This window comes from Besnoitia besnoiti, chromosome VII (genome assembly GCF_002563875.1).
Source record: "Besnoitia besnoiti strain Bb-Ger1 chromosome VII, whole genome shotgun sequence".
Classification (NCBI taxonomy): domain Eukaryota; phylum Apicomplexa; class Conoidasida; order Eucoccidiorida; family Sarcocystidae; genus Besnoitia; species Besnoitia besnoiti.
Window position 1 is genome coordinate 1,480,838 of NC_042362.1, and position 27,744 is coordinate 1,508,581.

General features: G+C 54.6%; 3 protein-coding genes across 3 annotated transcripts; all 3 read right to left on the reverse strand.

Annotated features, from left to right (window-relative positions):
* Positions 1-237: 237 nt before the first annotated feature.
* Positions 238-11,345, reverse strand: BESB_078060 (Sma protein; the record flags this gene model as incomplete). The annotated part of the gene is made up of 17 exons (XM_029366168.1): positions 238-633; positions 1,028-1,151; positions 1,313-1,424; positions 2,049-2,561; positions 3,160-3,358; positions 3,819-3,971; positions 4,587-4,718; positions 5,160-5,226; positions 5,852-6,043; positions 6,587-6,684; positions 7,222-7,342; positions 7,832-7,968; positions 8,288-8,606; positions 8,953-9,101; positions 9,501-9,641; positions 10,103-10,385; positions 11,287-11,345. The coding sequence occupies 17 exons, from the start codon at positions 11,343-11,345 to the stop codon at positions 238-240; spliced, it is 3,195 nt and encodes a 1,064-aa protein (XP_029217599.1).
* A 1,548-nt stretch (positions 11,346-12,893) lies between these two features.
* BESB_078070 (uncharacterized protein) lies at positions 12,894-14,422 on the reverse strand (the record flags this gene model as incomplete). The annotated part of the gene is made up of 3 exons (XM_029366169.1): positions 12,894-12,952; positions 13,530-13,910; positions 14,314-14,422. The coding sequence occupies 3 exons, from the start codon at positions 14,420-14,422 to the stop codon at positions 12,894-12,896; spliced, it is 549 nt and encodes a 182-aa protein (XP_029217600.1).
* A 2,273-nt stretch (positions 14,423-16,695) lies between these two features.
* On the reverse strand, positions 16,696-21,232 carry BESB_078080 (uridine kinase; the record flags this gene model as incomplete). Its single annotated transcript, XM_029366170.1, has 6 exons — positions 16,696-16,783; positions 17,188-17,265; positions 17,799-18,007; positions 18,258-18,330; positions 19,083-19,151; positions 19,848-21,232. The coding sequence occupies 6 exons, from the start codon at positions 21,230-21,232 to the stop codon at positions 16,696-16,698; spliced, it is 1,902 nt and encodes a 633-aa protein (XP_029217601.1).
* Positions 21,233-27,744: the final 6,512 nt, after the last annotated feature.

Genomic DNA, 27,744 nt, shown 5'->3' on the forward strand with positions numbered 1-27,744 from the left:
CACAAACATATACATATGCGCATGAAACCAGGACACGCATACAGATATATACATATATATATGTCGACTCAGATCACAAACACACAAACATATACATATGCGCATGAAAACAGGACACGCATACAGATATATACATATATATATGTCGACTCAGATCACAAACACACAAACATATACATATGCGCATGAAAACAGGACACGCATACAGATATATACATATATATATGTCGACTCAGATCACAAACACACAAACATATACATATGCGCATGAAAACAGGACACGCATACAGATATATACACATCCAAACATATGTGTAGGACACACGGGGCACATACCCCCGCCCCGGCGGGAGGTCTGCGCGTGTCTTGATTTCGGCTGACCTTCATGGGGGTGATGGGTAGCTGCTCGATTTGCGTGCGAAGCACTTTGAGGACTTTGTCCTTGTCGACTTTGCTCTTGACTGCGCCGATTGCACCGTATGCCCGTTCCTCGTCAAAATTTTCCGTTTCCTCCATTAAGACCATCTCCGGGTCGACGACCTCGTCGGAAACAAACTCGTCGCCGTAAAGCTCAACGTCTGGAACCGCGTTCGCGTTGGCAATCGCCTCCGCCTGCGCAAGCTGCCCCTGGTGCTGTGAACCGAGGAGAAAGAAGACAGGGGAAGTCCGCGTCTCCGCACACATACGAGAGCTACTGCCTGTGTGACCACAGCGGAGATACATGCACGCATACACACATGCGTGCATACAATGCAAATACAAATATATAAAAACCAGTAAAGGCGAAACACGGGGGCCACATCTCACAGATGCACATATATAAACATATCTATATACAGACATGAATGCATATATGTATATACGAATGTTGCTGTCTCGGCGCGCCGCTGGTAAAGATCGTGCGGGCGGTTTGCGCGGCGGCGCGACGACGAGAAGACGATGCTGACGGGACGGAGAGCATCTACGAGGCGGAAGAAGAGAGAAGGAAGAAAGTCCGAACCCAAGCAGAAGAGACAGGAGGACTCACCAGCGACCACTCGTACCACTCTTGCAGATACATCCCTTCCCAGAATTTCTCGGCGTTCTCGTTGATTTGCTGCTCATATTTCGCCGCGAACCCCTTCGGCGGCCCCTTAGACGGATATCCCCACCTGGACAGGTTGGACAGCCAGACCGAGACGCAAGCGTTACTTTTTTTGCGAGGCGGAAATCCACACAGAGCCGCTCGTCGACGCCAGCTGCAAAAGACTCCGCCGCATCAACAAACGTGACAGACGCGCATTCTGCGTTCTGCGGCGAGCGATGGACTCACCTGTACGGCAGGTTGTATCGCTTCTTCGTCGTGACTTCCCACATCATTACCCAGCCCCCTGCATGTCGCGTCATCACCCAAACGTGCTCATCTTGCCCGTTGTTCGTCGTGCCTGGGAGCGCAACCGCAAATAACGCACACACCCAACACGCGTGCGGAACTACGTCGCCACCGCCAGCATGCGTGCGCGACTGCCTCCCGTTGCCGATACAGGGGTCGATTCACATACCAATATATATATATATATATAATAAAGATGCGTGCATGTTTATGATTGTAGATGCTTTACGCGCTTTCTCTCCCTCTACGAAACACACGCGCGTTCGCCCACGCATGCGGCGTTCGGCCTCTGCATGGAACCGCGACGCGGGCGCCGAATCCCTAGGCAGTACCGGGCAAAGGCTCCCCACGTCCGCGTGGCTGATTCGAAAAAGACTCGTGTGCCCGTCTCGCTGAGCACTCCCCACCACTGTCCACAGAAGCATCGACATGTGGTCCGTGCAAGAATACGCATATACAAAAAAATATATATATGTTTTCATATATATACATATATATATATATATATATATATATATATATATATATATATATATATATATATATATGAAGGCGGCCATGCGCTATTTGCACACGTTGCGTTCGGTTCGCCGCTGTCGCGAAGCCCTGCAAGAGGGAGTTATGGGCGAATAGGATACACGTGAATCGGCGCAGGGACGCGCATGGGGACGCCCACCTTTGCAGACGTAGGCGTCGTAGTCCAAGCCGAGGAGGCAGCAGCAGAGGAGGACGGCGTGGTCGTTGACGCCGCCTTTCCGGGTGGTGAGGATCGTCGAGGGAACCTGCCACCGGGCGATTTTTCCGTCGCGCATTTGCTTGGGCGGCGAGACGAAGGTGATGTTGTTGATCCAGTGGAGCAATTCGCCTTCTGCGGAGATCTGACTCGGGACGGCGATAGGCGCCACGAAGCTGGGCAGCGGGAAGATCCCGCGGGTCTGCATATGCTCCGCCGTACAGAGGAAGCGCCGGTCGCCCGGAGCCTGTGGAAACCACTCGCGATACATCTTTTGGTACTTGGAAAAGTCGCCAGTCCACTTCTTCGTGACCTGCATCCAGACGTCGTTGCTGCTCTGCACCTGCGGCGGATCCGGCAACTCCACGTTGTCAGGCATTGGCGGAATGAAAAACATCTCAAACCACAACGTGCTCGTGCCCTGCGTCGACGCCGGCAACGCCGAGCCCTTCAACTCTGCGCAACACACACACGCGCAGACGCACAGACGCGGGCGCGAGATACGCCGAAGGTGAAGCGAACCGCCCGCGCGCCCTCCTTCAGCGACGGCGTGACGCAAGGCGACCGCGACAGAGAGAGAGAAAGAGAGAGAAAGACAAAGAAAGAGACACGGGAAGAAAGAAAAACGAAGACAGACGGAGAAGCCAGCCGGCAGTGCGCGCAGACGCAGATGTCAGAGATACAGGCGCCGCCACGAGAGAGCGAGGAAGCTGACGCGCGAACGAGTCCCTCAAGCCCACGCATAAAACAAGTCCACGTGCATGCGGCGATCTGCAAGGAAGCGCCTCTGGCGTCCCACGCAGCCTCGCGCGGCCTGGCAGCGAAGAGGAGCGGAGACTGGCGCTCAGAGAGGCGCGAGACGGTGAGAAGGCGCCGCCTGTCCCTCGAACAAACGGCAACAGACGGGCGGGCACGCGACGCCGTCGAGGCACTGCGGCGCATCGAGAAACACGCAAACTGCCTCCGCCTCCGGTTTGCCTCCCCCTCTGGGCGGAAGCCAATGTGCCCTGCATGCGCTAGGCTTCCTAAAAAAACGAGGTCCGCGGCCTCTTACGCAGAATCTTTCGCAGCACCAGCGTGCGGTACGGCCACTCGTATGGCACGGTCGCCCGCTGGATGTTTTCGTCGATGAGCGGCTCGTCGGCGTCTTCGTCGTCCTCATCCTCTTCTTCCTCGTCGGCGTGGCGCTTGGTCGCGAACTCCGCCGGGCGCCCGTCAGGCAGGCGCGTCTTGTCGTCGTCCTGACCCATGCCCTGAGGACGAAGACGCGCGCGGGCGGGCACGTCGAGTGAATGCGCAGGGAACGCGGGCGCACGCCGCTCGCGGAGCGACAAAGCCACAAAGAGAGAGACAACCGAAGCCCGCCAGAGACGTGAAGGACACCGACACCGTTGCCTACAACTTATTCAGAGAGCAGCCCTCTCGCGGAGCCCAGAGATCCAACCGAGTGCACCCCCAAGTGCATCGCTAATCGCGACCTTGTGTCTGGGTATAAACATATATGCACACGTATACACACATAAAAAAGACAGGGACGTATAAACACATATATAAACAGAGAGACAAAGAGTATGGGATTGATATTCACCTCTATCTACGGCTCCTTCTTCATGTACATGCACGGAGAGGTGCTTGTCTTGAGAGCTCAGGGCCGATATGAATATCGATCTGCGCCCGGTTCTTCGTGGATGTGCGCGTATTCGCTTGTCTCACCTCTGCAAGGCAGCGTTCCTCCCACTGGCCTTCGCGCCAGATGGAATTCAAGTGGACTTCCGAGCCGCCGAGGAAGTCCGACGTGAACTCGTCGTTGTCCCACACCTCGAACTGGATTGGGCCCTTGGTGTACAGGTCGAGCGGCAGCGCCGTCTGAAATCGACAAGAAGCCGGGCAGCTCAGGCGGGGAAGTGAAACGTAAGGAGGGACGGAGGCAGCTGGATCCGAAATCGCAAACACGAGACGGAAAACGCGCAAACAGAAACAGTCTCACGCAGAGATCGACGCCACAGACACCCCTGCAGGCCGCGCGTAGCCAGATGCCGAGATAGACGCTCAAAGAGAGAGCCAACGGAGCCAAGGCGTCCACGCACCCTCCAGCAGAAACCGCAAGAAAGGTTACGAACATAGGCATGCATGTATTCCCAGCGGGACGCAGTGCTTCGTTTCCTCTTTGCTTCTGTGCGTGCGCGCTTGTGTGTACGCGTGTGGCGGCGTGCAAATGAGAAACAGCGGTCCAAATCGAGATGAAGGCATGCATATAGATACACGCATATAGAGAAAAGAAACAAACACACGCATGTGTGTCGTTAGCGACCACGGTTGTCTTGCGATGACATGCACATACGCATCTCTACATAAACAGAGATATGTTCGTAGATACAAATGCATGTGCCGGGAAAGACGCAAACGGCACACGCACAGAGAGCAAAGACGAGACGCAGACGAGACCTCCGGCATGCAGGCAGCCGCCGTAGCTCTTCTCACCTGCCTGAGAATGGGGTTCGTCCTCTCGCGCGGATCGAGAAGACGGACAGGAAAGTAAAAATTCTGGTTGTAAACCGGGCGCAGCGTATTCTCGCGCTTGTTACTCGTGTTAACCATAGCGTCCCATTTTATCTGCACCAAGACATCGCCGCAGGTCGTTCGCATGCATGGAGACGCAGACACACTCTCGCATGCAAAATGCCGGCTAATCTGAGCAGCAACCAGCCGCAGACGCTTGCAGACGCGGGCCGCTGCCGGTTTATCGACTCCACAGAGAGAAAAGACACGTGCGCACATGCACCCACTTACCCGCCACTCTCGAAGACATACACACAAACATGTCCTCAGACTCTCGTACGCATGCATACATATCTATATGTATACCTCTATATATACTTCACGGCCCATATGTTCGTATGTAGCTACGTATGCACGCAGGAAGAATCAAACGCCTTGGATGAACTCCGAGGCCACCGGCCGTCGCCTCCACGTGAGGAAAGGCATGCTCCAATACGGGTTCTGAGCTGCGGATGAAAACAATTGTGAAAGTGAAATCGTTATTTTTCTACTCACCTTCACAATCGGGTCTGAAGTGTACGAGTCCGCATTCGCAGCGGGAAGGTTTTCGCACTTGAAGAGGCTGCAGGCACACAGAGGGCCCTCACATCCGATTGATTTAACCTTGTTCAAGGTAAAAATACATAAATAACTTTATATGGAAGTTTGACATGATTAGTATTGCAAATTATAGGAAGAAATGAGGTTAGTTGTGAAGTGCGAGGCCACCGAAAAAAATCTCGGGGCGATACGCATTTAACGAACACCTTCTCATGCGTTTTCTTTTTTCAAAGCCAACACAACGCAAAAAACACTCACGCACATACGCATCTATACACACATATTTGCACGCAGAAAAATACATATTAGCGTGCGCGCTAATCCAAAGCACTCCCATGCACAGAAAATGTGATGCAGTCTTATCTGGGCATACGCACACTTGTTTGAAGTGCAGGTCCCATCACATGCACATATATATATATATATATATATAATATATATATACTACTATATATATAATAGATATATTCTCCTGTGCAGCGGAGATCTCAACTTTGTACATGCCTACAAATTATACGCATGTACATGCAAACGGCCGCATCCTAGGGTATGTACGTACATATACAGGGATGTGTATGCAGGTGTATAAATGCATGTATATACATATATATGTATGTGCTCGCGTATATGGGGGCCTGTTCACGTACCGGACGACGAGGTACTGCTCTCTGAGGTTTAACTGCGTGACCAGCGCAGCGCCCGCCAGAGGCTGTGCAGGTCGGTGCGGAATTTCTTCATACTCGTGAACCCCGACAGAGCGAATGAAGCAGCGAATGTTGCCAACGAGCTCGCCCTGCTGGAACTTGCGCGGATCTGTTGTTAGCTTCTTCACAATGCCCCTAAACCACACGCATGCACGCATGCCCTGTGGCCACGTGAGAAGCATGTAATATATACATATATGTATGCGGTGATTGTAGATATGTATGAATATATAGATACAAATACAAATATGTACATCCTCCTGCACAGCGAGCACCAGGCAGTCCGCAAGAATCTGGCAACTCGTCAGAGACCGGAGAACACGGACAATTCCAGGCAAGAATTCAAAAACCAGAGTCGCACAACATATCACTTGCCGAATTGAATGAACCTATCTATACTTATATAGAATCGGAAGTTCGTACAGAGCAGAGGATACGGATCGACTTCTGCGAAGCCTGTCTGAGAACTTGGCAGCAGGGAGAAAACGTAAGCCATTCTCCTGATCAGCCGCTACGCATAGACACTTATGCATGTACATACGTATATATACATAGACACATGCTCAAACACACATACACATATACACAGACGAATGCATATTTATGTCCATATACACCACTGCACGCTTTCACGAAGGAACGACGCTAGAACGAATTTCTCGCATCTCGAAAGCTTACCTGAAGAGCGGATACTGGAGCACCGACTTCAGCGCCATGATGCAGAGCCCCAGGTGCGCCGGCGGCCGATACCATTCCTTGGGGCGACTATACAACAGCTGAAAAGGCAGAAAGCCAGGCAGAAAACAAGCACCCGAGCGTCACGCTCACGTGTGTTGATGCTCCGAAACCCGCAGAACACTTGCGCACATGACGGATATATGTGTATGTACATATATCTATGCATGCGCGAACAATGCGACCTCAGACACGAAACTCTCTCTGACTTCCGTGTCGCTTCCAAGGCGTTTTCAGCGCCTCTGCAGAAACACACGACGCGCCGCCTCAACGCTAACACAGCCTCAGCTGTGAACAAGCCCGTGTTGCAGCATTCACGTAAATTTTAGACAAACAGATAGTCGAAAGGCTACGCACGCACCTATGCGTGCATGCAGTGAACAGGCAACAGAAATACGCTTGCCTGCCTGAACGCACGACCTCCCCATTGTGGAAGCGCATACATGCACGCATGGCTACATATATATACGTATACGTATACAAATGTATATGTATATATATATGCAGGTGAATGGGCGCGGCCTTCGCGTCGCTCGGTTTGACTAGGCGCGTTGGGCTACGCGAGGAAAAGACCTTACCGTGACGGTGATGTAGTTGTTTGTGATGGACTGCAGACTGCCGCGGTAGCGGAAGAGACCGGCATTTGGCCAGAAGTTCATCGTGCTGACTTCCGTCTTCCGGCGATTCCTGTCTCCTGACCTGCACACGGAAAACAGAGCCGATGGAAAGACGCGTCTGCCTTTCCTCGCGATGCACGCGCAGACGCAGTCCCGCGCGCGACGCTTCCACAGACATCGTCGTACGTGCCCATATACAAATATATATATATATATATATATATATATATATATATATACATGACTGCATCTGTGGGTATCCTGCGCACGGACACGTGCACATATACACATATGGACTTACAAACATATATACGTATACTTAAATACGTATATATGTATTGAAACGTGGAATTCAGTGCCTCGAGGAGGGCTGTGCTTCGTGCAGACAACCATGCCGCCGCGGCAGAGACAGGCGCCACACTGGGGGCCGACGAGCCCAGGGCGACCCCCAGGAGACAAACGGCAGCTCGCCTCTTCGCGCACTAAGCTGTTCGCATAAAAGACTTGCGCGTGCACGCAGAAAGAGGCATCTGCATGCGCAGTCCTGAAGGGAGATGAGACCGCGACGAACCTGCCTCTTATTGGAACGCTGAAGAGAAGCTGCTTGGGGACTTCGCGAATTTTTTGCGGCATCGCTTTGTCTGGCAGAAACCACCAGCTGTCGAATGAGAGGTCGATATCGAAAACCTCCGTGAGCATCAGCGAAACCTGAAAACAGAACGAAGACGAATGCGTCTATCAGCAGGCCGGGAGGCGCGAGCGCGAGACCTGCCGCACTCAAACGAAAACCTGGTTTCCACACGTGAAGGACTCCCTCCATCTCTGCTGCATGAACGTCGACACGCACATACGTCCTTTCGTCAGTTTGCACTGATGCATACACACACATATACATACACATATCTACACAAATAGATATATATATATACATACACACATGACAAACAAGCAGATATGTGTAGATATATACGTATATATGTATTCTGAGCGTTGAGCAGCGTCTAGTTGTTGACGCATCTTTTCTTACTCGGAGTTTGTGGACTTCGTAGCTCTTTTTTTTCCCCGGAATTTTCCGCTTGAGGAGGATCTGAAACTCCTGTTCGCTGTCGACAATGTCCTGCAGCGTGAGCTTTGCGCTGGCGTAAAGCGTGTTGAAGGAGAGCTCGTTGATTCGCCACATCTCGATGGTCACGCAAAAGGTCTTGAGCTGGTTGTAAGGCAGCAGAAAGACCTTGAAGGGCCAAATCACCAGGGGCGCACTCAGCGGTTTGAACTCGCCCGGCCGCAGCAAATAGCCCGGCGTATACAGCGTCCGCCGCCTCAGCGTGCCCTGAATCCGCCGCGACCTGCAGGTGCCACCGCAGCACACAGGCGGAAGCGAAGCAGTGCACAAGAGACAAACAATACCTATAACGGAGTCCGCGAGAGAAAAAACAGGCCAGACAAAGGACATGCAGCGCCGAAGAAACAAGCGATCAGAAGGCTCGCCCCCGCGCGCAGATCGGCGCTCCCGCTTCGAGGCACGCATCAGCATGAGCCATGAAATGCTCGCGTGCACCTTGCAGCACGCCTACCTGCCCACTTTATATATATATATATATATAGAGAGAGAGAGAGAGGGAGACATGCAAATAGATGAAGACAAAGAGATCAATACGCACGCCTCAAGAAGAGGTGAGCGAGCCCACTTACCGATTTACGTGACCGAAGGTGACGGTGTAGAAGAAGTACTGCTGCTTGTTTTCGAGGTTCATAAACGAGTTGATGAAGAAGGAGCTCTCCCACATGCGCAGCCTGCTCATTGGATCCATTGGCGCACCCGGCCTGTTGTTCCGCCGCAGCTGCAAAAGAAACAGAAATCGCCCACCGGCGACACCGCTGCAAAGCGAGTCAACGAACCCAGCGAAAACACAAAAAAAAGCCGGGAGGCCAAAAGGCAGACTCGCAAACCCAATCATGCGTCGAAGCTCCGACAGATTCACATATTTATGCACATGCATATAAACACAGATATAATTATATACATAGTATGCTTGCATATGCGCCTCTGACGGCTCTCGCCGCCTCTCTGCAGCTCGGCTGAATCTCCAGCCTCGCGAGGTTCGTATGCAAGCGGAGGTCGATGAACATGGCATACAAAAAATATATATACATGTGTTGATGCCCCTGTATGTTTGAGGGCATCTCTGTCGACACGGGCGGAAGACACACCACGGAAGTTCGTGGGAAGTACTGCGTACTTTCTGTAGCTCGGCGAAGTCTTCATCGTCGAATTCGTAGCTTTCCGCAGAGCTGTCTGTGTCGCTTGTGGTGGTGCTTGAGCCCGACGTGGTAGTCGTGTCCGTTGAAGTGTACTCATCGTCTCCAAAGTCCGCCCGGTACTGATAAAAGAGAAACGAAGCGTCAAAGCAAGGCACCTTGCTGTCCTCCAGCGCCGCTCGTCGGGCGAGAGAGCGAGAGAGAGGGCACGCACGAAGCATAGGACGCGCAAACGCGCTTCGGTACGCATGCATACGGAGACCCAAACCGGAAAGCCCCTGACGTATCTCGCTCACACGCGACAACGCCACGCGCGCAGCCCACCCTGTCTGACGAAGCTGCGCGTGAAGGGGCTTCTATACACACATGAGCCTTCTACACACACCCATACGCAAATGTATACGTGTGACTGTATATAAGCGAGGGAGCAGCTCTTGTCGCTCAATGTGCGCATTTGCACACGCATATGCCTGTATATATGTATATAAATGTGTATAAGTAAATAAATAAGTACATATATATATACATTAGGGCGACCCTCTCCGCCGCTGTTCATTCTGGTCTTTTGGGGCCGTGGCCGTACCGCAGTGAGCTTGCGTTTTTGTCCCTGTGCGTCGAAGTCGAAGAGTTTCACCGCCCTGTCCTGCTCGGTGACATTCTCCTCCTCTTCTTCGTCATCGTCTTCTTCCTCCTCTGCGGGCGCCTCGAGGATGCCCCAGATTTCCTTATCGTTCGCGCGCTCTGCATTTTGGTTATGTCCCACTTCCTTCAAGTTCTTCTTCTTCTTCGCCATCCTGCTGCGCTCCGCCTCGCACGGAAGAAGCACCCGGTCGGCCGCAGTCACGCGCTTCCGACCCACGCGCTCGCTGCAGCCAAGGAGACAGCGGCTGGAAGCTGCGCGCTAGCGACGCAGAAGACCGACACAGCGAGACGCGAAACCGAACGAAAAAAAGACTGTGGGAGAAGCCACACGGCTTCGCGCCCGCGGAAGGCGCGGCGTGCGCAGACGCTTGAGGCAGGGGCAGGACGCGACCGGCGAGAAGCGCGACAACGAAGACAGGATGTGCAGATGAACAGTCAGAAAAAGAAGATATGTGCGGACGCCACGCAGAAAGAGCAATATGAGAGCAGCGAAACCTGAGTGCCTTGAGACGGTCACAGGCAGAGGAACTTTGTATCCAACAACGGACTCGAAGCCGGCAACACCGAAACAACGATGCTGTCGAGAAGACAAAAACAACCTACAGGAACCGAAAGCCAGAGGAACGGCAGCGACGAATCTGCAGCGCCACGCGTAGGTCGTGACCCCCCGTGCCCCCTTGCCTTCACTCGCCGAACCACGCAGCAGAGAGATCAGAGTTCCTCCTGCTGTCTTTCGAAAAAAGTTCTATGCAGGAACAGGAAGGGGGAAACCGCGCGATGACGTTACGGTACGCGTATTCTCCAGTGGACAGCGCAGCACACCGGCCGCATCGTTTTTTCAGAGAAACGCGCCGCGAATCGTGGAATCAAGAAGCGCCCGAGTTCGACCCTACTGCCGACCGCGCTTGACAACCAAAAGCTAAAAAAGAGAGCTTTCTCTGGATTATTTTCTCTGCCCGAACTGGAGGGCGGAACCTCTTTGGGGCTTGGCGCCGTACAGTGCTGCAAGTGCAGACGAAAAAAAATCGCAAGGCTGCTCGCAGAGACGCAGTCTTCACTAAAAAGAGATTGAGCTGGCTCGTCAAAGAACTATTGTAAGACAACGGGAAAGGACGAGGAATATACCAAACGCGCAGTTCGATCGCCTGCAAGCATGCCGTCCATAGGACGCCACGCGGTCCCATTAAGACGGCGGTAAAAATGAACCTAATAGGCCAGCTACCTTCTGAAAAGCTGTGGCGCATCCTTTTCAAAAAAAACTGAGAGCAAAATGTTTCGAAAGATGAGGACCGCTTCAAAACGAAAAAACGCGAGTGACCCCCGTGCGTCGATATACGGGGGTCAGTTGACACCTTGTGCATGAAGCTGCATGAAATGGGACTTGCCTGTGTTCTCTCTCTTTGTATTTCTAGTGGAGACGGACGAACACAATGCGTAGCGGCGCCATCTGTTCTGACATGTGGTCTGAAGGTCCACAGGCTAATGCTTGCCTTTTGCAAGAATCGAGAAACGTAGACTCTGTCTCATGGCAACATGGTATGTGGCTGCATGCGCGTTGCATGACTCGCTGGTGAGTTCGATAGTGCATGGTTTTTTCAAGTCCTGTTCCGAACGGAAGGCCACTACCGGTGGCCCTCGATGCTCGTGATGACATAGCGGACCCATTTACTACTATTTGCACTCAGTAAGTCACGAATTCTCGATGTGCGACAGGGAGTTTAGCGACCATTGTTCGCCACCCACTGCTAATCTGCAAGCTAGTGGTCTGCGCGTGCGATTCGACTACGAAGACACGGTTCCTTCATGTGGGTTTACTACTCATGCCGAGCCGCACAGCCATGTCCTCGTGTCGCGGCATCACGCTGCTTTGAGCGCATCTGTAGTTCTGTCACGCAGCGACGAACATAAACATGTTCACCCCAGTTCTACGCTGCCGTAGTGACAGCAGATCCACATCCTGGGCTGCAACTTCAGAGTGAACGCTGCCACGCCTTGCTATGTTTGATATTGATTGTGAACTCTCCCCTGCACTACCCTGCCCTTGGTCAACAACCAGTAACGACTCAACAGAGTTAACGGACCCCGCTGCATTACCCCCAAGCATGTCTGCGTTCGATGAATTAGAATCCGACAGACTCGGCCTGCCCGTGGGAAGGTAATACTTCCGCACTTTGAGTGGTAACTAGCAGCGGTTGGCAGATGTTTTGTCTTTGGCACCGCTACAGGATCGGAGGTATGTCGTATAAACGGCGTCAAGTGCACGTGTAGTGGTGTGAATACTTGTGACCCAGGACGGTTAGCTCAATCCTGTACACACGCCATGCGATATAATCGGATCTCTGCCCATGGCGTGGCCAATCCTCGTCCAAAGTTTACATGCACGATTCTGAAAACTGGTACACCCGACTACACGGCCCCAGGGAAAGGCGTCGCAACCTTGTTCATCAGCACTCTCTTTGGGGATCAGCACTCTGCGAAAGGTTTTCTGGCCGTGTTGAGATCTCGGTGATAACCCACCAAACAACAGCGTTCTGTGAGTGCCGGACTGGTGGCTTGCTCGACGAATTATTACATCAGCTGGCGAACTGCAAGTGTCTATTCTGTCAACTCTTGCCCTGGAACCGTGCTGAGAGCACTCGTCTCAGCGCCGCTCGCTACACTGTTTCCTTCTACGCAGATGTCATGTGATCCGAAGCGCCGGGTGGAAGAGTCGTGAAATATCGGCCAGTGAACTAGGGCGCTGGAAATGCGCTCTTTGTTGCGTCTTTGCCTCTGCCTTCTCGGGAATTGCCTGCAGCAATCCTTGGACATTGCGGAAGGAATGAGAGACCGTTTATAAACAACGCTGTGCAGACGACCCGAAGCGGCAACCTTGTTCGTTTCTTTGAATGACGTGCACGAAACTTGCTGGCCGGCCGAGATGGCCTACAGAAGTCGTAATTGTGCGGGGAAAACAGCGGAATGGCGGCGGGCGGCCCTTCACCTCACAGACGACTAGGGAGGGGGGGTTGACGACAGAGACGGACCACATAAAATACCAGTCCGGGAACATCAAGCGCAGTGCATGAGAACGAAAAAACTCACAGACTACGTGTGCCTCACATCTGGGCACAAAATACTTCGGCAAAGCCGAGGACGTTCAACTTCGCTCCTTGCGCCCCGTAGCAGCCAAGTGCCCACCTCATCAGCCACGGAAAAGTTTACCTTCCCTCAAACATACGTCTCGCCCGGCCACGCTGTTGTCGTGCCTGTGCCGTTTTCATGGGGTTGGTATGTAAAAAACATGGAATCGCTTGTCCCGCTTGGCCAGGATGTTGTCGTACGGGTATCGTACTGCTCTGTGAAAAACGGGGAGACATACGTCTCACCCGGCCATGGCGTCGTTGTCGCTGTAGCGCCCGGCCTGGTCGGTGTTTGTCCGGTGGACGCAGAGCTGTGGTGCGGCCGCGCTCCGGTTACTGTGAGGTTTGGGTCACCCCACCTGAAGGACGGTTGACGCATGCCACCTCGCATCGTGTGATCCACCGCACCAATTCCTGACATGTCGGTGGGAGAAAAAGGATCGCTCTGCTCTTCAAAGGGCATGTCGGGTCCGACGGCAGTGTCCGCCCGAACAGATACCAGAGCCGGCGGCTCAACAGTAATGCGAGAAAGCCGCTCAAGGCTTCCATTGCGCACTTGTGCCAGATACTCGCGGACACCTTCCACAGCTGCAGCCTCCAGGCTTGGGTCAAACACGCCAGGAAGCCCTGAGACTAAGCAGGGCATCGCACTGCACACGGAATTCCATCAATCATTACTGGAGAAGTACAAAACTCTGAACGCGGCACTCGACTGCACAGCTCGTGTCCCTCAAATGATCCGACAGCGGAACGATGCGCACACGGTGGTGTCCCATCAACAGTACTTATCCGTGGAAATGCTTTCATAAAAGAGCTTGCATGTGCTGAGAAGACATGGTACACTAGACACAAGTACACTGTGCAGCTCTGTCTGTCTTCAAACATTACGCAGAACGATGTGAGAGACGTTTCCTAACGTGCGCCGTAGGCATTACTGTCACAGATACGGCCACACCATTGCTGGGCAAGTCCCATCATAAAAAGCCATCCGTCTGAGATCCGAAATCCAGTGTTACCTCAAGAGACGTACCTGTCAAAGAGGCACCTGCAAAGCCGGCCAGAAGACAACCGAAACCGCACGCGGCACCCACAACCGCAGTGATGGAGAGGCGCCAACTTGGGACCGTTGGACGCACCATCTTTCAGACGGATTCAGTCAGAAGCACATCAAAGAAGGACCAAAAAATTCTGGAGCATAAAAAGTAACGTTTCACTAAATACCCTACTGGACACGAATCCTTATATATCATAGAAACTGCTACGGAGAGGCGCTTCTGTGATCGGCAGTAGTAGAGACGCGCTAGGGGTCGCCGTGCATCACTCGAGGAAGAGAGACGCACGGAACTGTTCCGTTATATTGCCACGACTCGTATGTACCGGCACATTTTCAAGCGCTGTACAGCATGATCGCAGTAAGCCCGTTGAAATTTGTGAATTAGTGGATATGGTCCTCTCGTTCGGTCTCGATAATGCATAGTTCACAATTCGAACCTAACGTCTCATGAGATTTGCACGTAGCGGTGATCGGAAAGAAACGAACGATCTACGCGGCTCGTCTTCGCTTCATCTGTCCTCGCCTGCTTTTCACTGTGAGATCTTCAGTCTGAATAACGCCGAACTCTGCCATCATGGCGATTATCAGTAAATGGGCGCTAAAACAATGCAATCTCGCAAGTAAACAAAGCAATTCTATGCGTGGATACGGCTCCGATACCCATGCCCGACTTGACACGTACTGTTTCTAATTTTCGTGAACATAACGTTGATGTGTTCGTGGGTTCCTTGCTCGGTCCTCCCACGCGACTCAGTCGAACGCGCCCAATGGGAGGCTAGAATTCTTCCGAGACTTGCTGTCACTGGTTCAACTTCGTACCTTTGTTTACCAAATAATCTGCCTCTACCGTATCACACAACACATTCCTCCGGGGTTCGGGTCTTGGCAGGTGCCAATCGAACACGCTTTGCCACCGGTAACACGCAGTAGAATTCCTCTTGGGGGTTAGTTCTCCTCCTCTCCCTGATGCCAGCGCTCTGTTTCACCTCAGTTCCAGGATCGATGCCTGTCTACAGCGTGCCAGCGCTTTCACAGAGAATCCACTAAGTGTGCGTGCGTGCGGAAGCCCGGTGGTAAACGTCTCTGCTTGAGGTTCAGTACCACTTGTTACTGTACTTTTGGGGCGCGAGCCAAGCAGAGGCCGCCGTTTTCCCCTGTGCCGGATGAAGCGTGTCATGTTTCTAAGGCGTTGCTATCGACGAGTTCATGGGCCTGCAGAGGAGTTGGTTTGTTTTGCAGCTGCACCTGCACTTGTCGTGGGGGCACAGGGCAAGGGGGAGATGGATCCGGGACGCCACGTTCTAAAACAAACGGGTTTCGTCTCTGTAAGCTCTTCAGTGCACGTCTTAAAGTGTAGCGTCAACGTTTATGGAAACAATGCTGAAACTCCGTCGCTTCCCTCTCGTTTTGTTTCTCCCCTCGAATTACTTTAGGGATCGTTCAACTCTTGAGTTCAAAAGTATGTTCACGCTTGAACTCAGTGGTTCTCCCCTTGGACGACCGCACGCTTCTGTGTGTTTCAAATTCCATCTGCATTAGAAATCGAAGGGTGGAGACGGGCGGATGATTCTGAGTCTCTGGGCACCACAGCGCTTTGGCGTCGCGGGGCGCTCACAGTGAACACAGTCGTCCTGATTCCCCATTAAACAAACTCTTGCAACCTTGATTAAGACTCCAATATAGTTAAATATATAAATATATTCAGCCTGTGCCGTAGGGTTCTTTATGATTGCAGTACACCACCACCCCACTGGACTGCTTAAGACAGCTAAAAGAACGCAGCCAGGGTTCTTGCTACTCAAAAGTCGACGCGGGTCACGCCACAACCGCCGTCCCCTGTGACGTGTCAGTCCCGTATTCTAGAACCTAATTCCCGTGCACTGAAGGCCGTTCCTGCCAAAACGGGAGCGTCTCAGGCGAGTTCCTGCGCGCGCGTGCGCTGGTGGGAACCCTCCCACGCGCGAGATAAGCCGTGAACGCGAGCGTGCAAGGTGCAGCTCTCGCGCGTGCTGCCCCTACGTCGAAGGCGTACGCACATGCATGTACATATATATACATATCCGTGAGCAGACGCGAACCCACGGAGATAGAGACGGCGGCGCCGCATAGACAGCACGCTAGAATTGTGCTGTGCGCTTGCGAGTTCGCCATCTAAACAAAGTGGTGACCGACCGCAGCGTTCGCTTCTTGTCACCTCGGTTTCTAATATGATCGATAGAGTGATTGCCGGGCACGCGTGTGAGCCCCTTTTCCCTTCGCCTATAAGTGCACACATACACTTAGGTGCTCTTGACGGTGCGTAGAGACAGACATACGACCAACGTCCCCGGATGGAAACAAGAGGACAAACTGTAAGCCCTAGTCCTGCGTAATCAGAGCATTCAGGTGCGCGCTATCCAGATGGCTGAGAACGAACGCAGCGTTCAAAGCGTCGTTGCCAGCCCACCTGAAGCGGAAGCGAGAGAAAACGACAGAAGCAATACCAAGTCGGGCGGAAAGACGCGCCAGGTCTCGCGGCGCAAGGCAGTAAAGGCACGAGCAACCTCCATCAAAATCACTATAGGATGGCAATCGCCATACAAAAGCTGGCGCTGAAACAGAACTATAGCCGAAAAACTTGAACCCACACACACTTCATGGCCATGCACATGCCAGCGCCCACGCTTCATCGCTCTGCCTCGCCGCCGCAGATCGCTTGCTCATTCCTTGGAGCATTTACCCCGTCTGTTTCTACGAGTGTGTGTCTCGCTCTGAGTGTGAAATGAAAAGCACAGAAAGAAAAAAGGCACACTGCCCCTTCGCGAGTTCTGACCGGTAAACGTTCTCCCATACGGCAATCGGAAGCCTTACCTTTCCCTCGCCTCCGCTTCTGTGCTGCTGATGCCCGCGGCAACGTGTCTCTGCACCACGCGCCTCTCGCACTCTTCCCTACAAAGAAAAACTGAACAGACGCTCGCTGAAAATGAGAGAAAAAAGACGCCAGGACTATGCACGACCCTGCGAAGCGGACAACAATTCTGCTTGAACTGCATTGGTATTTTTGTATTTCACCGCCCCAGACCCCGAGGTGCGACCAGCTGAGATGCTGCGAGCCCCGCGTTCAACTTCTGCAGCAACCGAGAGCAAGTCCATGAAGCAGGCTGGCAACGTCCGGATGTCAATCGGCGATGCACATTCAAGCAAACGCAAAAAGCAAAACACCACAACTTTACGACTGCCCATGCGACACCAAGGCGCATGCAGGGCAAGACGGAGGAGGCCGAGACGGATGCATCCGAGCACGCGCCGCAGACGCTGATTCTCCACACAACGCCCGCCCGGGCAGGATGAAACACACCGGCTAAGGAACAGGCGGTGCCTGAAGGATGAGGCTGCGTCCTCTTGTTCCAAATGAGGGGAGTGGAAATCGCAGGCGACAGACATCCGCAGCAGCAGAGAGAGTGAACGCCAGAACGGCTTACAGCGGCGCGTCAATGAACATCGTGATGTCAAACAAATCCTCATCTTCATTGTACCACTCTTTGCTCTCCTGATGTAGCTGCGCCCGGGCGCCGCCGTCTCCCCCTCCTTCGAGCTCCGCTGCTTCTCTGGCTTTCAGACCGAGATACAGGCCCTCAACGACCACGATCTTGGTTGCCGGCGAAATCACGCACCCGCCCGGAACGGGATCCTAAGGAGCGCACACACGGGAGAACCTGATTCAACAGATCTCCGGCCGCGGGAAGTCCCTCCGCTCACACGAGTCTGAAGCCACAGTCGCCAGCATTCACCTAAGTCGCCGCGCGTCAATCAAAGCGCTAGCGAGGCGGACCAGGGCGACGCACCAAGCGCGCCCAAAGCGTCTCGACACGCCGCAGGCTGCATAACGAATAAACATGCAGACCTTTACAGCAGAAATCCTTAGACAAAGAGATTCTCACCTTGACATCGTGGCGGAAGGTTGGGAACGAGATCTTTTCTTCAGGGCGGAACTTGACGTCGCGCAGCGCGCGCCTGCAGGGAAGGCATCCGAAACTGTCGCATGCCCTAGGATGCACAGAGCGCCAGCGTACACGATCTCTAAGTAGATCTATGTATGTATGCATAAATAAATATTATCTCAGACAAATCATAATACAGATGCAAATAAATACGAATGGATACATAGGCTTATGTGTACAGATTGGCGCCGCGGAGGCGTGGAGGGCTGGCCTTTTGCGACTCATGCATTTTGGCGGTGGCGGCTCTGCAGCATCTGAGATACGGCGCCCTCTGGCGGACGAAGAAAGCGCAGCTGCTTGTCGATGGGTTAGCGAGACGTGCGTTTCGCTCTTTTCCACGGCGTCGTTCTCCACTCTACGCGCGCGCATAGGCGAAGAAGCTGCTGAGCCCAGGCACCAGCTGCAGCCGGCGCTACCGCGTCTCAGGAGCAGAAGCCGAGACGAAGGAGCTGCACCTTCAAGCTCGCTGCCGCCAACTGCCTCTTCGCCATCGGCGCCCCACGACGCGGCGGACTACGGGCTGTCTCGCAAGCGGGTTTTCGACTGAACACCACTCGCAGACACGCCCCTGGGACCCTGAGCGCTGCTTCTCGTTTCTAACTCGCGCCATGCCCAGGAGACGGTTGCCTCACAGGTTACATCTAATTGTTTGGCACATATCCATTTTGGTCTAGGTACAGGCTAGTGACGAAGCTATGCGAGTCACACGGGGGGGTACGAGAACGTATGCCAGTCACAGAGGGAATGGCAGCAGAGGCATCGCACCAGAATGCAGGTAGATCTAACGTCCACGGCGCGCCGCGTCGCCGAAAAGCCTCTGCTGGGTCAGGGAACCTGAAGGTGCAAAACAAACCCAGGCCTGCCGCTAGAGGTGCAGAGGGCGCGCGCGACGAGGAAGGCAGGCGTCCCAGACGCGCGGCTCCAAGTCCAAATGAGCATAACGGCGTGGGGACGCGAGAGGCGCAGGAGTCGCCCAGACAAGAGCTTGAGGAAGCGAATTTTGAAAGCCGCACGCTCCCGGCAGAAGAAGCGGCAACGAGGTTTCACAGAAGACGAATGACCGTCCGCGGAATCCCAGTGCGGCGCGCTAACCGCCTCGCTTGCTGAGGAGGGAGTCACACTGGAGCACAGCTGGCGGAATCCAGACTCCGGCGCTTCAACGGAATAGCAGCCACGAAGAACAAGAAAAAAAAGCGGCACGTCAGCTGGAGCGCTTGTTGGCGACCAGGAATGCGTATAGGGGCCGTCAGTCCAGGCCTACAGGTGTTCAGAGACTACCGGCTGAACTGTAGAAGAGTCGAGTATGCTCCATGCATACCAGTCGTGACATCGTCCACTCAGTTGCTAAACAGGGGGCGAGCCACCAACAAGAGTCCTATCCGGGATTCAACACAGTGCAGATCCGTTCGCTGAAGCGCGGCCAAGCCAGGTGTGCCGGGAAATGCAGCGGCAAGGCGCATTCATTCAGCCCCTCTTCCTGGGGATTTTCACAGGTTCTATCGATGCGCCGTGGAGAGATCAACCCCTTACTGCGACAGACGTTCCCGGGTGAGGTGGAAACCGTCAATCCCGACGGCAACGCAGAACTCGTCCGCCTGGTCACCCTGGCTGAGCGGGTCCCGTACTCCGTGCTTCGAGTCAGACTCCACCTTCAGATCGGCGCTGGGCTGCATCGCCAGGCTCCCACCGTTTTGGCGCCTGCGTTCGCCCTCACTTGCCGCGGGATCTTCCGGCCCTGTCGCTTGGGCTGCGAGCCCGTCAGTCCCCCAGGTGGCATGTTGGCCCTGTGGATCTCCCGACGGGGAGGAAACCGAGGCGCGATGCGGCGCGAGCTCGTCAAGGGGCGCTCCTCGGGGCTCTGCCCCTGCGACGCGTCGTTCTCTGCTCAAGCGATTGATCTCAGCCGCAAGCTGCCGGGCGAGAGTGGACTTCCCGCTGCCTGGCACGCCTCCAACGGCCACGAGAAATCGACAGTTGCAGCGCGTCTCTTCTGCCTTCTCTCCAGCTCGTCTGTCCTCACTTCGAGCGACGCAGTGAACACAGGGCCGAGCTTGAGAAGAGAAATGCAGCGACAGAGGATCCACGTTCGCTATCGAGTGCGGATCGGCGGCCTGTTCATTGTGCCGCCTCGCCGATGCGCAGTGGAGAGATACGTCGCTGCCGCCGAAAGACTGCGAAACGGTGCCGAGTCTGGAACTATCTGCAGCATTTACTGCCTCACACGCATAGATCGGGACACTTCCACATGCGAGCAAATGCTGCGCAGGTGAACCAAGGGTCGCAGCGGGGTCTCGGCTGGTTTCGTACCTGCCGGAGCCGAGCAACTCGCTGGCCGCCAGCCCCGCTGCGCTCTGGGAACTTTGAGGAATATCGCGCTGGGGGAGAGGAAAAAGGTGCTGAACAACAGAGGATGGCGACGCGCCATCGGCTGAAGCGTCTCCGCGGCAACCTGCGTGAGAAGACGAGGGCGCGCACGCGGAGTGACCTGGAAGCCTGCCCCGGAGGTGAGGATGAACACTGGGTAGCCCGCCCACCGGTGTGCGCAACGAAGTCTCTCTTCCGCAGGCACGAGAGTCTCCGCAAAGAGGACTTTCGAAGGATGGATCAGGATGAAGAGGAAGATGATGACTGGGAGTCCACCGAGGGCAGGGACCGGTGTGCGGGTGGCGGCCTCCCCCCCCGGGTCCTTCGCAGCCAAAACAGCGAGAGGCGCGCGGCGGCACCCCAAAGGAGACAGCCGCTCCGCTCGCACCGCGACCTCTCACTAGGGAATTCAACACGAAGGCAGCAACTGCTTTTGTATCTAAGGCAGAAAACCGTGGCACCCGGCTGCGGATGCGAGGCAGCGACCCCGTCCGCTGGTGCGCAGAAGTATCCGGACTGACACGAAGCGAAGGAGAGGAACCAGCCTCCATGGCCGAAAAAGAGAAACCAAAGGTCGCAGGACAGCAGCTGCGCGACTTTGATGAAGCAACCCACACTCGTAGCCTCTCTGGGGGCCGTGACCACCGTCAGAGACTCAAAAAGCGGAGACAACACGCGCGCGCGCGGCCAGGGCAAGCAAGACAACAGCCTCCGGGAGCGGCGGAGAGTTTTAGTTCTCTGCAGTCACCGCTCCTTCACCAGAAGAAAACTCGCGCCAACAGATGGGAGCCATCAGTTTCCCAATGCTGTCACTGGCCCAAGCCAAGGCAGATTCGCGCAGATGCAGAGTTGCTCATCACGGTGTGGCGACTTGCTCTGTGCAGAAGACGCTGCTGCCAGGGGGAGCGGGGTGCATGCGGCAGCGGCGACCTACGCACGACGTTTCTTAGAAAGGGTGGCCGCATACTCTGTTATTCGAGTCACAGATATTATTATTGACTTTGAAAAGAAGGGATTTGATCCGCTGTATTTCGGAATCAAAATCCGATGCCTATCGGAGATGCTTTCCCAGAAATTTAGCCGCTATTCCGCCGCCGTAGGGGGTGCCTCCCAACGTCACTTCTCAAGCGCTGTAGTTCCACGGGGATCGCGAGATCAGCCGCTCTCAAGAGAGGACCCGAGAAAGCCACCGCGTGTCACGCTTTGAGATTGGGCTCGGCTGGACGGACTGGGCCAGCAGCTAGTCGCGTTCCTGGTGTCCGTCCTGCCTGGAAGTTCAAATGGCGCGTGTGCGGGGCCTGTCTGGCTGGCGACGGCCCTGTTGCTGACTCTCCTCCGGCGCCACGGCGTTTTCACGCACAATAGACATGCACCCTCCTCCGCCTCCACGCGCACAGGTTGCTCTGTGGTACATCGGCCCATGCTCGGAAAAGAGCCGAAGAATGCCTCTAACGCCGCCGCAGCCTCGGATGCCGCACGATAGTGTAACGTAAAATCCACCGACTGCTCGCACTTCCCCAAATTCCCACTGAGAAAGGGGGGAAGGGCGTGGGAGGGAGGGGGGGAGCGGTGTGTTCATCACTTAGCAAATATCAACCAGTATGAAAAACAAGGAAAACATTGCCTGTTCGATGCTGTGAAGGTTCCACGTGTTCATATATCGCTCGCTCACACTATAACTCACGGTAGGGAGGCCACCGTTGTCTTCGTCAGCGCAGCACTTGAACCTCAGTCATTCTCAAGTGCAGTGTCCGCGTGTCACACTTTCACAACAGATCCTGGCATCCGCTGTGTCACACATACAGAGCGTGCCGAGTAGATGACAGGCCAGACTCCCCACGCAGGATGGCGGGGACAAGGGGGAGGGGGGAACGGCGGAGATAGAGGGGGAGGGACATCTGGACCACCAACCGCGCTGGGCGGTGGACTGGAGAATTCGTCCAGTGGGGATGAATTCGGAAGCATGTGGACATTCATGTCGTCCAGTCTTAATGTGGCAAGCACGGCGGCATACAGCAATGACAACGGGACTCTTGTAGTGAAGTCTGATTGGTAGGTACCAAATCCGATCAGCCAGTTAGTCACAAAGGTGACACCCGTTCGCCAAGCTAATTGAAAGCAAGCCCTGCGCTTCTCCGATTCCATGGCAAGAAAAGGCGCGCCAGTCTGAAAAACCCTCGCGAGCAGGTGAGCTGAACAAGAGCCCCCGGGTTGTTCAACGATGCCCTCATGCGACGGGAGCCAGTGGCCGCAGCGCACCTCGCACGAATGAGAACAAAGTAGACCACACCGTCGCAGCAGTGCACGGAAGTAGTCCTGAGAGCATCCTCGAGTTTGCCTCGGCAAGAAAAACGTGAGAAAAGGCATCAGCATCCATCAGTACTTTCTTCCGCGCTGGGTTCTCGCGCAGTTGGTTGAGTGCAGGGCTCCGTCATCAGGCATCAAGTCCGAATGTAAAAAAAAAGACTTTGTTTCTCCTGTTGAGGGTTTAAGGTGGAAGTAAGGCTTGCAGGTTTACCGCCTCATCATGGCATTCGTGTACACTCCCCACAAAAAGGCCTCCTTCGGAGTGCAGCGACACGTAACGCCCGTCCGACATGGGTTCTCCTTGGCTCTGTGCTTGCCACAGGGTGGGCTCGCCAGACACAGGCAGCACTGCGACACTGGCATTTGCAGTACAACGCCTTCAGGCACAAACAGCGCCGTCCAGTGACCACCGCATTTTGCGCACTACAAAGAAATGCCAGACGCAGGCAGCCCCCAACTGGGTTCACCGAAACGGCCGTCAGGTACGAACATCGTGTAGACAGCAGCAGAAACCCACCTATTGTCTCTCCGTTGTATCGTGTGCTCAACACTGGACGATGAGTGTCGACGTCAGACAATATGCGCAATATATACGGCAAACGACACACTCGCTACTTGGCCTACTTCACTACCACCGGCAGGCGGAACACATGAAGAACGCGGTGCATGGAAGTACTAAAAAGGTCACCATCGTGCGAGCCCCCGCCGCAGGGACCTCCGTGACAATGGTGGCAGAAGATTGTGCCGGACTTCGTGACCAGCATCACCACCGCCTTGGTTCCGAGCATCTCTTCGTTCGGGCAGTCTAACTGGTTGATTGACGCCGGCATCGGCTGCCGGCCCGTTCCTTCGTGGAGGAGGCAGCAGTACCAGTCTGGCCGCAAGATACCCGCGTGCGCGGACCTGCGCTTCTCGTTCTGATTGTCCGCCTGCCGCATGGTGCGATGCCTGAGCCAGCGTAGAGAAGTTGCGTCTCCACGACACGAGTAAACTCCTCTTCTGTTGCAAAAGCCGTAGAGAGTGCCACAGTTCGTTTGATATTCTATGCTTCAGGGACATCTGTTGTTCTAGAAATGAACTTGCTCCTGCCTCGCGTGTATCACTCAATTCGTCAAAGATTCGACTCAAACTGGCGAATGCGCGCAGCACCTTTTCTTCGTCGCGAGTAATTCTTTCCTGCAGTGCCACCATATCGTTTAGCTTCTGTTCTCGCTCCTGGCAGGTTTTGCACAGCTGTAGGCACTGCGCTGGGGCGGAGACGTCTGCAGAATATTCCGCCCTCTCTTGCACCAGCGGTCCGCCAGCGGAGAAAGCCACCATTGATTCGCAGGGACGCTGAAACCCGCTAGGCCCGGAAATGGCAGGACCAGTAGACGATTCGTGCCGTAGAACCTGCGGCCTCATCCTTAGTGAGGGTACTGAGACTACCGGTGACACTCCGATGCCACTCCCAGGGCTCTGATCGGCTGGCAGGGCTCTATTTTGGACAGGTGATTGACGCTCTCGTGGTCCGCGGGAATGATCGCTCTGCTGAGAAGAGGCAAGAGCCCTGGACCGTATCCCAACGGGCATGTACTGGCCTATTTGCGCCGCTGGAAACTGGCCCTCTCCAGCCGAGCCTTGAGACTGCCACTGTTGAAGAGTAGAGGCAGAGGGCCCGCGTAACGTGGCACGACTCGATGCACTCTGACTCTCATTGCTCCCGGTGCTGTATCATCCAACCGATAACGCAGAACGCATGCAAAACACCGTGGTAAAACGGTATGGCCAGGACCCCACATTACCCTCAGAAAGCCCGCGCCCGCAGCGATGAGTACTGATCTCTGCGAGTCAGGTACTGTGCTTATTTAGGGACCCAGCAACCGTTGCCGATATAACGTCCGTGGAGGCATCAACAAAAGACATGCACACGATTACATGATGGATCAACTTACCTGAGTCTTCCGCTGGCGGCGGTGGAGAGATGGGACGCGACAACCGACGTACATGCCAGCGTAATGCGCAGCAGCGTACGTTTGGCGCTGCCTCTTTGTAGTGACATTGCTTTGGATGGTTATGCCGCCACCATGGAAACAGACCTAAATATTCTTCATCCATGTTCCCTGGGAACTACGTTTCATTTGACGCGTCGCAGCTGATGGCACGCAGCCCACACCAGCCGCATCGTTACCGTGCTACTGCCGCAGAGCACTGGACGCACATACTGGCACCCCACATATTCGCTGCTTGCCGGAGATGCCCCCACGTATGCGGCGGCCAAGAATCCCTCGCGCTTATGCGCGGATACGAGAAAACGCACGCTAGAAGCGTGCGACCATGCAGCAACGGCGGGTCCGCGTCGCACACCGATATACGAGGCCTTGAAGAAAGTAATCGCCCCTAAATTATTGAAGTGTTAAGCACTCGTAGGATCCAGGCGATCCACGAATTATATGTTCATATACCGGTTGGACCCTGCCACCTGCGCCGTTTCCCGCACTGGCAAACGCGCGGCCTCTACCCCTCACTGGCGCCACCCTGGCCCCCCCCCCCCCCCCCGCCTTGTGATTCGGCACCACTGCGAAAACAGCCTCAGCAAATCTTATAAATAAATCCTCAAAAGGAGGGTGCCAGGGCCCCGGCCCGCTCTGCTAACCCCAAAATGCCACGTTTATGGCTGTTGAGCCTTGTGTGATTCTTCGATACCGCAGACTGATGTGGGAGTCGCCGCCCCCAAACTCCAACAATTTCAGCGTAGCTCCCTCTGAAAAAACGTGTGTGAACCATGAGCAACTTACTATAAAAGCTTGCTGGGAAGAACTTCTTCATACGGCCTCTCTTCGGTCGGTATACACAAGATCAGCGATGCTTATTTCAGATACGAGAGGAGCATCGAACGTATCACGTCACCCAAAGAGGACCGGGAAATATGACACCTGGAGCCACACCTTAGCCACGCGTTCGTCCACATCCTTCTCTCCGTGTCTCTGCATGCTACCGCTCTTCTTCCCTTTGCCAGCTGCTCCACTCTAGATACTAGTTGCTCTGCATTTGGAAGTAGGCAGCCGCTATAGCCCGGTCCGCTTCCATTTGTTCGCTGTCTTGCTTGGGCCAGCTCTCCTACCGACGACGCCATAGCCCGTTAACACATGCACAACCTCACTGAGAGTGAAGCTCTTATTCGCGCTATGGCAGAAAGCTCGAGGAACTCGTGATGCAGGATGCCATCATCACGTGCCGATGACTCTGTAGGGGCACAATAACTTCACATATGACTCTGTGATGCCGGTACTTACGGCGATTCCCTGACGCTCCCGCAGATGCAAGCAGTGACAGTCCACGGAACTGCGCAGCCCATCAGCTGTGGTGACGGCGTGTGAGAAAGTAGCCTAGCAACCGCCGTATGTATCTCGACTGCACACAGCTATTCCATCGCAGACAGACAGCCTACAGGGAGCTGCACAGTTGGGGGTGCGCGGGCGAACCGTGTGGGCACTGTGCCGGCAATAAGCTTTTCGACTCCTTCATTGGGCATAGCAGCGCCAAAAATGAAGAGGGTTCGTGTCGAGAATTGCACGGAGTCTCTGACGCATGGCGCTTCAAAACCGTTAGGCTACACACCCTTGCCTAAGCCAGGAAGACACCGCGAAAGCCAGGCAAGAAGACGGATGAGCGCACCATCCGGCGGAAGGAGCCCACCGGCTTTTAACACGTTCAGCCCTCTCGCTCACCTGACACAGATTCGCGGGTTGTTCACTGTCGCACGTTTCACGCATTCGCATCTATAGCAGTTGCTTTCTCTGCGGTGCGTCCCGCGCAAGACAGTGGCTGCCAACTGGCATCCTCAGTGCCAGCGCAATAAGCGGCCGAATCTCTTGGCGGCTGCGGGCTACCTCCACTCCCCTACATGCGCGTGCAGAGGAGGGTTACCCCGATGGGGAGGAAAAAGTCATTTGGCGCGAGCTTCCCTTGTGCTGGAGCTTCAGTTCTTTAGGTTTTTTCGTTGTGTCGTCCAGAACTCGGGTCCCTCTCCATCGGCAACCACAACCGAAAGTGTTGCACTTCGCCGCACACCTTGTCGCCTGCGTCCTCTGAGATACGTCTAGTTTTAAGTTTTGAGTGGGACCTCTTGTTGATAGGGAACCCGAGCGGAACATCGCAGGACTTGCAGAAATTTTCTTTCTGACTGCATGTGGGGCAGGTTTGCAAACTTCGTCGGGCGTTGGTCTTGCCCGCTCCCCCCCTCCTTCCAGGCTCTCCATGCTGGACGGGTAGATTGACCCGGCAACGCAAAGGAGGTGTTTTTGCTTATTTTGTGTTTGGCGCCGACAGGTACACACGCAATGAAGGCAGTGTGCGTGAAACCCATCTTTCTTCTGGCTGGCTTGGCTGGCGTGCTTTTTGTGGCGACAGGGGCACTGGCTGACAAACCCTGGGTTTGCGGCGGCAAAACGAACTTCGTTGGCGAGTGCGGCCGGTGCGTGTCTCAGGAGCAATGCAAAGGTGGCCTCAACTGCTGCCCGAGAATGAAAGTCTGCGTGGGCAGGACTGGATGCCCACCGCCGAATGGAAATTGCGACCCTCTGGTCAATGCTTTCACCGCCGAACAGATGACGGAAGAAGCATGGAACCAAAGCAACTGCAGCGGAAGTGTGCCCGTTTCGCTCAGAGATTGGGTTAACTGCAGCGCCGCAGTTCCGGCAGCCGCGTTGTCCCTCTGGAACGCCGCTACGATTGCCGCTGCGTTTACCGCTATCGCGCGATGGTTGGCTTAACC